Genomic DNA, 10000 nt, shown 5'->3' on the forward strand with positions numbered 1-10000 from the left:
ACTCCTGAAATTGTCGCGAAAAAAAAAAACCCAGCAACTCCAGAAAGTTACATGCTACCGCTTCTTCTCATAAACGTAACCTTTTTTTTCAGGAGAATTACTCAACACCACGAATAAGAGGGTTTTTTCTTAAGCTCTGGAAATATTGACTTAAAGAGACCAAATCCGAATACCAGGAGGATATTTGTCATTTTTCTTTGCTTCTTTTGGGGCTCACCAAGTGCGAGCTAGACGTTACTATTGTTTCAGTAGCTAGCCTCTCTCTCTTTCTCTCTCTCTCTCTCTCTCTCTCTCTCTCTCTCTTAACTGAAAATGTCAAGAAACATAAATGAATACACAGACTTAGCGTTACTTTTACAAAATGAAAACAGGCTCATGACTCGCTCTGTGGCAATGTATATTTATTACGCCTTTAAAAAAAGAGAGAAGAAGAAATGACATGATTATATAACTTTTTTTTAAAAACCTTAAAGTTACTCAAGGAAATGTCACGAGCCAATAATCTTTGTCTACTTTTTCACTTATGAAATGTTGTGTCCATGACATTGGTCCCTCCCCCCCCCCCCCCCCCCTTTATGTTCGGTATTTTGTGTGTCGCAATTGTATGTATGTACCTCCTTTGCAAACAGGCCGGTGGCCTTGCAGTAAAATTTTTCTGAGTTCTCTCTCTCTCTTAACAAGTTTTGATTGGTTATATCACTGTCGCCATTTCGCGGGCGAAAAGAATAAGTTCAGGAAGACCAAACACACACAAAAAAAGGGTGGGGGCGGGTGTGGGGGAGGGGGGAGGGGCAGGTGGAGTGGGGGATTGTCCACTTCTTCCAAGGACACACCGACCCCATTGCTGACCAGGTCAATATAGGTCAGGTTTGATACTTGCCGCGGCGATTACAGGTCACGATCTGGCCTGCGGCGTTACGGTCAGGGTTAGTTAGCTAGTGGTTAGCCCAGCAGAGGCAGAATGGTTATTAAAGAAGCTTACCTAACCAATACAGAGAGTCCGTTAGGATCTGGGTTCGATCCCCGCTCTCGCCACTTTCTCCCAAGTTTGACTGGGGGGGGGAAAAAAATCAGTTTGAGCGTCGAATCATTCGGATGAAACGATAAACCTAGGTCTCGTGTGCAGCATGCATTTATCGCACGTTAAAGAACCCACCTTAGCAAAAGTGTTGTAATTCTGTTTTAAAAATTCCACTTTGATAGGAAAACAAATAAAATTGCAGGCTGAAAAAAAAATTATATATAAAAAATAAAATAAAATAAAATAAAAACGGTGGCGCTGTCAGCGTAGCGACGCGCTCGACTTTGTTTCGTGATGTCCCTCCGTGGGCGCTGATTTTTAACCAGATTTTTAATCAGATTTGAAGGTTTTAAACAATGGAAGGTTTTTCAAACTTTGAGTGGAAAGTTTAAAGCCGTGACTTGTTTTTATTATGTGTTTTTTTGTTGTTGTTTTTTTTTTTGTTTTTTTTTGTTGTTTTTTTTGTTTGTTTTTTGTTGTTGTTGTTGTTTTTTGTTTGTTGTTTTTTTGTTTTTTGTTTTTTACCCTTGTAGTAGGTATTAACGTGGCGATAGCCTTGAGATGGCCTTAATGGTCGGTTAGGCTCTAAGCACCATAATTTGATTTGATTTGATTTGAGCGACGCGCTCTCCATGGTAGGCAGAACAGCCCGAATTTCACACAGAGAAATCTGTCGTGATTTTTTTTTTTTTTTTTTTTTTTTTTTTTTTTTGGTAAAGATAATACAAATACAAATTCTCTCTGCCCTACAACGCAGTTCCAGCCAAGCCAAGCAGAACAGCACAGCCATGGCCGTGGAGAAGAAGACTTCAACTTCAGCAGAACTGCAGGCAGCATCTCCTCATCGGCTGCCTGGATGGGTGCTGGGCTGGTTTTACGCCACGGCGGCCATCTGCACGTGGGACGCCAGCTTCATTATCCTGAGACCGCTGTCCCTGCCTGGGGGTGCTCTGCACTCCCTGTGGAAACCTTGTGAGTGGGGTCCTTTTCTCGGGTTTTTTTTGTTTTTGTTTTTTCAATGGAGGGCGGGGGTGGGGGTGGGGGTTCAATGGGGGGCGGGGGGGGGGATTCACTGGGGAGTGGGGTGGGGGGGGGGTGCGGTTTCCTGGGTTTCCTGCCTGAGTGGATTTTTTTTTCTGCCTGAGCGGATTACCTCCCCCCCCAGGCCCCCCCTCTCCCCCACTCCCCCCCCCTCCCCCGCCACCACATCTCTTTCTCTCTGTCTTGTCTGTCTGTGTGTCTTTCTCACTGTCTCTGCTTCTCTTTTTCAATTACTGACGGTCTCTCTGTCTATTTAGGTATACCTCTCTTTTTTTTTTCGATTTCTCTTCTCTCTCTCTCTCTCTCTCTCTCTCTCTCTCTCTCTCTCTCTCTCTTTCTCTCTCTCTTTCGTTCTTTGTCTGTCTCTGTCTTCTTTCTCTGTCTCTCCTTTCTTTCTGTCTCTGTTCTCACTCTTTCTCTCTCTTTCTCACCACCTCTCCGTTCCTCCTCCTCCCCGTCCTCTCCCTCTCTCTGTCTCTTTCTCTCTGTGTCTCTCTCTCTCTGTCTCTGTTTCTCTCTGTCTCTGTCTCTCTCTCTCTGTCTCTCTCTGTCTTCTGTCTCTCTCTGTCTCTCTCTCTCTCTCTCTGTCTCTCTCTCTGTCTCTCTGTCTCTCTCTCTCTCTGTCTCTCTCTGTCTCTGTCTCTCTTTCTCTCTCTCTGTTCCATTCTATCTTTGTCTGTCTCTCCTTCTCTGTGTGTGTGTGTGTGTGTGTGTGTGTGTCTGTCCTCTCTCTTTTTCTTCCCTTTTCTCCCCTGTCTGATTTCTTCTGTCTCTCTTTCTGGCCCTGCTCTCCTCTCTGTCTTTCTCCTCCCCTCCACCATTCTCTCCCTCTCTCCTTCTCTCTCTCTATCTCTCTCTCTCTCTCTCTCTCTCTCTCTCTCTCCCACTTCACTCTCTTTCTCTACTTCCCCTCCCCTCACCCCCACCCCCCACACCCTCCTCACACACCCCGCCCCACCCCCCTTCCAGCTCCCTCCCTCTCATTCCCTCCTCTTACTCTCCACCACCGCTCTCTCTCTCCACCTCACCCCACCCCACCCCAACCACCGCTCCTCTATTTGTCCACCCTTTCTCTCTCTCTCTCTCTCTCTCTCTCTCTCTCTCTCTCTCCGTCAAGGCAAAAAGCCTGCCATACCAGTGTCGTAAGCTCTTAGCGCTCGATACTTAATAATGCGTGGGAAGCCATTAGAGGTGCTGACGTCTACTGAAACACCATGCGAGTACACTCAACTGGTCAAGGCAACAGACGGGTAAAACATTTTTGCAAGCGACCTATCTGCACTGACGACAACTTCTCCCAACCTCGACAGAGAGAGAGAGAGAGAGAGAGAGAGAGAGAGAGAAGACAAGACAAGACAATGGTTTATTTGTTAGGCCTCCGGCCCATAACAAAAAGGATTGGGCCACTAACAAAAGTATTACATAATGAATCAAATAGTGTGAACAATATATCAATGCGCATGTGACTCTTGTAAGCTCTGTGTGTGTGTGTGTGTGTGTGTGTGTGTGTGTGTGTGTGTGTGTGTGTGTGTGACCAGCCTGAGAGAGAGAGAGAGAGAGAGAGAGAGAGAGAGAGAAGAAGAAGAAGAAATAAATAAACCATAAAAAAAAAACTGACCGCGAAACGAGATGGTTCGCTGAATCCAGCTCTTCCGCACGAGCAGCATGGACGAGAACAGAACGATTTCTTTGCTTCGTGTCTTGCGATTCGTACTTTCTTATGTCCGTTGTCGTGTTCCTTCTTATGTCCGTTGTCGTGTTCCTTCTTATGTCCGCTGTCGTGTTCCTTCTTATGTCCGTTGTCGTGTTCCTTCTTATGTCCGTTGTCGTGTTCCTTCTTATGTCCGTTGTCGTGTTCCTTCTTATGTCCGTTGTCGTGTTCCTTCGTGTTCCTTCTTATGTCCGTTGTCGTGTTCCTTCTTATGTCCGTTGTCGTGTGCTATCGTATGTACCTGTAGCGTACTTTGTTGTGTCCTCTGTAGCGTACTTTGTTGTGTCCCTTGTAGCGTACTTTGTTGTGTCCCCTGTAGCGTACTTTGTTGTGTCCTCTGTAGCGTACTTTGTTGTGTCCCTTGTAGCGTACTTTATTGTGTCCCCTGTAGCGTACTTTGTTGTGTCCCCTGTAGCGTACTTTGTTGTGTCCCCTGTAGCGTACTTTGTTGTGTCCTCTGTAGCGTACTTTGTTGTGTCCCTTGTAACGTACTTTGTTGTGTCCTCTGTAACGTACTTTGTTGTGTCCCCTGTAGCGTACTTTGTTGTGTCCCTTGTAGCGTACTTTGTTGTGTCCCCTGTAACGTACTTTGTCGTGTCCCTTGTAGCGTACTTTATTGTGTCCCCTGTAGCGTACTTTGTTGTGTCCCCTGTAGCGTACTTTGTTGTGTCCCTTGTAGCGTACTTTATTGTGTCCCCTGTAGCGTACTTTGTTGTGTCCCCTGTAGCGTACTTTGTTGTGTCCCTTGTAACGTACTTTGTTGTGTCCCCTGTAACGTACTTTGTCGTGTCCCTTGTAACGTACTTTGTTGTGTCCCCTGTAACGTACTTTGTTGTGTCCCCTGTAGCGTACTTTGTTGTGTCCTCTGTAGCGTACTTTGTTGTGTCACTTGTAGCGTACTTTGTTGTGTCACTTGTAACGTACTTCATTGTGTCCCTGTAGCGTACTTTGTTGTGTCCCTTGTAACGTACTTTGTTGTGTCCCTGTAGCGTACTTTGTTGTGTCACTTGTAGCGTACTTTGTTGTGTCACTTGTAGCGTACTTTGTTGTGTCCCTTGTAACGTACTTTGTTGTGTCCCTGTTGCGTACTTTGTTGTGTCCCTTGTAGCGTACTTTGTTGTGTCCCTTGTAACGTACTTTATTGTGTCCCTGTAGCGTATTTTCGTGTGTCATTGTAGCGTTAGTTTCTTGTGTCACTGTTGCGTAATTTCTTGTGTCCCTGCAGCGTATTTTCTTGTGTCACTGTAGCGTGCTTTCTTTCGTCACTATGACGTACTGTCTTGTGTCTTTGTAGCGTATTTTCATATCTTTGTAACGTAGTTTCTTGTGTCGTTGTGGTATTTTTGTTTCACTGTAGCATACTTTTTGTGTCACTGTGGCGCATTTTATTGTGTCTGTGCTGAGTATTATCTTGTGTCCGTTGTACTGTACTTACTGTGTGTTGTGTGTCGTTGGGTTGTGCTGTGTTGTACTGCACTGTTCTGTACTGTACTTACTGTGTGTTGTGTGTCGTTGGGTTGTGCTGTGTTGCACTGCACTGTTCTGTACTGTACTGTACTGTATGTTGTGTGTCGTTGGGTTGTGCTGTGTTGTACTGCACTGTTCTGTACTGTACTTACTGTGTGTTGTGTGTCGTTGGGTTGTGCTGTGTTGCACTGCACTGTACTGTACTGTACTTACTGTGTGTTGTGTGTCGTTGGGTTGTGCTGTGTTGTACTGCACTGTTCTGTACTGTACTGTACTGTGTGTTGTGTGTCGTTGGGTTGTGCTGTGTTGTACTGCACTGTTCTGTACTGTACTTACTGTGTGTTGTGTGTCGTTGGGTTGTGCTGTGTTGTACTGCACTGTACTGTACTGTACTTACTGTGTGTTGTGTGTCGTTGGGTTGTGCTGTGTTGTACTACGCTGTTCTGTACTGTACTTACTGTGTGTTGTGTGTCGTTGGGTTGTGCTGTGTTGTACTGCACTGTTCTGTACTGTACTGTACTTACTGTGTGTTGTGTGTCGTTGGGTTGTGCTGTGTTGCACTGCACTGTACTGTACTGTACTTACTGTGTGTTGTGTGTCGTTGGGTTGTGCTATGTTGTACTGCACTGTTCTGTACTGTACTGTACTTACTGTGTGTTGTTGGGTTGTTGGGTTGTGCTGTGTTGTACTGCACTGTTCTGTACTGTACTTACTGTGTGTTGTGTTGCGTTGGGTTGTGCTGTGTTGTACTGCACTGTTCTGTACTGTACTTACTGTGTGTTGTGTGTCGTTGGGTTGTGCTGTGTTGTACTGCACTGTTCTGTACTGTACTGTACTGTGTGTTGTGTGTCGTTGGGTTGTGCTATGTTGTACTGCACTGTTCTGTACTGTGCTTACTGTGTGTTGTGTGTCGTTGGGTTGTGCTGTGTTGTACTGCACTGTTCTGTACTGTACTTACTGTGTGTTGTGTGTCGTTGGGTTGTGCTGTGTTGCACTGCACTGTTCTGTACTGTACTGTACTTACTGTGTGTTGTGTGTCGTTGGGTTGTGCTGTGTTGTACTGCACTGTTCTGTACTGTACTGTACTTACTGTGTGTTGTGTGTCGTTGGGTTGTGCTGTGTTGTACTGCACTGTTCTGTACTGTACTTACTGTGTGTTGTGTGTCGTTGGGTTGTGCTGTGTTGTACTGCGCTGTTCTGTACTGTGCTTACTGTGTGTTGTGTGTCGTTGGGTTGTGCTGTGTTGTACTGCACTGTTCTGTACTGTGCTTACTGTGTGTTGTGTGTCGTTGGGTTGTGCTGTGTTGTACTGCACTGTGCTGTTCTGTACTGTACTTACTGTGTGTTGTGTGTCGTTGGGTTGTGCTGTGTTGTACTGTACTGTTCTGTACTGTACTTACTGTGTGTCGTTGGGTTGTGCTGTGTTGTACTGCACTGTTCTGTACTGTACTTACTGTGTGTTGTGTGTCGTTGGGTTGTGCTGTGTTGTACTGCACTGCACTGTTCTGTACTGTACTTACTGTGTGTTGTGTGTCGTTGGGTTGTGCTGTGTTGTACTGCACTGTTCTGTACTGTACTGTACTTACTGTGTGTTGTGTGTCGTTGGGTTTAGTTGTGTTGTACTGCACTGCACTGTACTGTACTGTACTTACTGTGTGTTGTGTGTCGTTGGGTTGTGCTGTGTTGTACTGCACTGTTCTGTACTGTACTGTACTTACTGTGTGTTGTGTGTCGTTGGGTTGTGCTGTATTGTACTGCACTGTTCTGTACTGTACTGTACTTACTGTGTGTTGTGTGTCGTTGGGTTGTGCTGTGTTGTACTGCACTGTTCTGTACTGTACTGTACTTACTGTGTGTTGTGTGTCGTTGGGTTGTGCTGTGTTGCACTGCACTGTACTGTACTGTACTTACTGTGTGTTGTGTGTCGTTGGGTTGTGCTGTGTTGTACTGCACTGTTCTGTACTGTACTGTACTGTGTGTTGTGTGTCGTTGGGTTGTGCTGTGTTGTACTGCACTGTTCTGTACTGTACTGTACTGTGTGTTGTGTGTCGTTGGGTTGTGCTGTGTTGTACTGCACTGTTCTGTACTGTACTGTACTTACTGTGTGTTGTGTGTCGTTGGGTTGTGCTGTGTTGTACTGCGCTGTACTGTACTGTACTTACTGTGTGTCGTTGGGTTGTGCTGTGTTGTACTGCACTGTTCTGTACTGTACTGTACTTACTGTGTGTTGTGTGTCGTTGGGTTGTGCTGTGTTGTACTGCACTGTTCTGTACTGTACTGTACTTACTGTGTGTTGTGTGTCGTTGGGTTGTGCTGTGTTGTACTGCACTGTTCTGTACTGTACTGTGCTTACTGTGTGTTGTGTGTCGTTGGGTTGTGCTGTGTTGTACTGCACTGTTCTGTACTGTACTTACTGTGTGTTGTGTGTCGTTGGGTTGTGCTGTGTTGTACTGCACTGTTCTGTACTGTACTTACTGTGTGTTGTGTGTCGTTGGGTTGTGCTGTGTTGTACTGCACTGTTCTGTACTGTACTGTACTTACTGTGTGTTGTGTGTCGTTGGGTTGTGCTGTGTTGTACTGCACTGTTCTGTACTGTACTTACTGTGTGTTGTGTTGCGTTGGGTTGTGCTGTGTTGTACTGCACTGTTCTGTACTGTGCTTACTGTGTGTTGTGTGTCGTTGGGTTGTGCTGTGTTGTACTGCACTGTTCTGTACTGTACTTACTGTGTGTTGTGTGTCGTTGGGTTGTGCTGTGTTGTACTGCACTGTTCTGTACTGTACTTACTGTGTGTTGTGTGTCGTTGGGTTGTGCTGTGTTGTATCATGCTGTTCTGTACTGTACTTACTGTGTGTCGTTGGGTTGTGCTGTGTTGTATCATGCTGTTCTGTACTATACTTACTGTGTGTTGTGTGTCGTTGGGTTGTGCTGTATTGTACTGCACTGTTCTGTACTGTACTTACTGTGTGTTGTGTTGCGTTGGGTTGTGTTGTACTGCACTGTTCTGTACTGTACTGTACTTACTGTGTGTTGTTGGGTTGTGCTGTGTTGTACTGCACTGTACTGTACTGTACTTACTGTGTGTCGTTGGGTTGTACTGTATTGTACTGCACTGTTCTGTACTGTACTGTACTTACTGTGTGTCGTTGGGTTGTGCTGTGTTGTACTGCACTGTTCTGTACTGTACTGTACTTACTGTGTGTTGTGTGTCGTTGGGTTGTGCTGTGTTGTACTGCACTGTTCTGTACTGTACTGTACTGTACTTACTGTGTGTCGTTGGGTTGTGCTGTGTTGTACTGCACTGTTCTGTACTGTACTTACTGTGTGTCGTTGGGTTGTGCTGTGTTGTACTGCACTGTTCTGTACTGTACTTACTGTGTGTTGTGTGTCGTTGGGTTGTGCTGTGTTGTACTGCACTGTTCTGTACTGTACTGTACTGTACTTACTGTGTGTCGTTGGGTTGTGCTGTGTTGTACTGCACTGTTCTGTACTGTACTTACTGTGTGTCGTTGGGTTGTGCTGTGTTGTACTGCACTGTTCTGTACTGTACTTACTGTGTGTTGTGTGTCGTTGGGTTGTGCTGTGTTGCACTGCACTGTTCTGTACTGTACTTACTGTGTGTCGTTGGGTTGTGCTGTGTTGTACTGCACTGTTCTGTACTGTACTTACTGTGTGTCGTTGGGTTGTGCTGTGTTGTACTGCACTGTACTGTACTGTACTTACTGTGTGTCGTTGGGTTGTGCTGTGTTGTACTGCACTGTTCTGTACTGTACTGTACTTACTGTGTGTTGTTGGGTTGTACTGTATTGTATCGTGCTGTGGTCCGCTGCGGTGTTGTATTGTGCTGGATGCGTATAATATACAGTTAGCTTTCTGTTCTTCAACAGCCTTGCTTTCTTGCAACCTCCACTGACAATACGGACTGCTGTCCCTGTGGAGAGCGCATCGCCAGAGTACAACGCTACCCTTTGTTTGGGGTTTGTTGTTTTTTTGTTGTTGTTTTTTTTTTCCTTCTCATGTCCGTGAGAATATTTCGTTTCCCCCGTCACGGTGGAGTGATTTTGCCAAGGACGTCTCGATTTTTTTTTTTTTTTTTCGTTGTTTTGTTTTGTTGTTGTTGTCTTTTTTTTGTCTTTTTTTCTTTTTCTTTTTTTTTTTGGGGGGGGGTGTTGGGGGGCTGGGGGTTGTGTGTGTGTGTGTGTGTGTGTGTGTGTGTGTGTGTGTGTTTTGCAGTGAGTTCTCTGGAGTGCGACAGACATGACTGACTATCATATATCCGTCAGCATATTTGTTTCCCCGTTACACTGAAATGCTTTTGCCAAGGACGTCTCGGTCTTTTTTTTGGGGGGGAGGGGGGGGGGTCTTTTTTTTTTCTTTGTTTTCTGAGTGGGTTCTCTGAAGTGTGACGCGCGGTAACTCGGTATTTGACTTCATCCGAAAGACAACACCCACAGTATTGTATTGTATTGTATTGTATTTCTCTTTTTTGTCACAACAGATTTCTCTGTGTGAAATTCGGGGCTGCTCTCCCCAGGGAGAGCGCGTCGCTACACTGAGAGCGCCACCCATTTTGTTGTTGTGATTTTTTCTTGCGTGCAGTTTTATTTGGTTTTCCTATCGAAGTGGATTTTTTCTACTGAATTTTGCCAGGGACAACCCTTTTTGTTGCCGTGGATTCTTTTACGTGCGCTAAGTGCATGCTGCACACGGAACCTCGGTTTATCGTCTCATCCGAATGGCCAGAACTCAAGGATCAAAGAAA

At 45.5% G+C, this 10000-nt stretch overlaps 1 protein-coding gene across 1 annotated transcript in view; it reads left to right on the top strand.

The window, feature by feature from the left end:
- Positions 1-10000, top strand: part of LOC143284149 (uncharacterized) — an 18585-nt gene that overhangs the window by 2142 nt on the left and 6443 nt on the right. Inside the window, exon 2 of the mRNA XM_076590804.1 lies at positions 1779-1993. Coding sequence (XP_076446919.1) covers positions 1810-1993 — 184 coding nt within the window. The 5' untranslated portion in view covers positions 1779-1809. The remainder of the gene's footprint in view (positions 1-1778; positions 1994-10000) is intronic.

The sequence above is a fragment of the Babylonia areolata genome, chromosome 7 (genome assembly GCF_041734735.1).
Source record: "Babylonia areolata isolate BAREFJ2019XMU chromosome 7, ASM4173473v1, whole genome shotgun sequence".
NCBI lineage: Eukaryota > Metazoa > Mollusca > Gastropoda > Neogastropoda > Buccinidae > Babylonia > Babylonia areolata.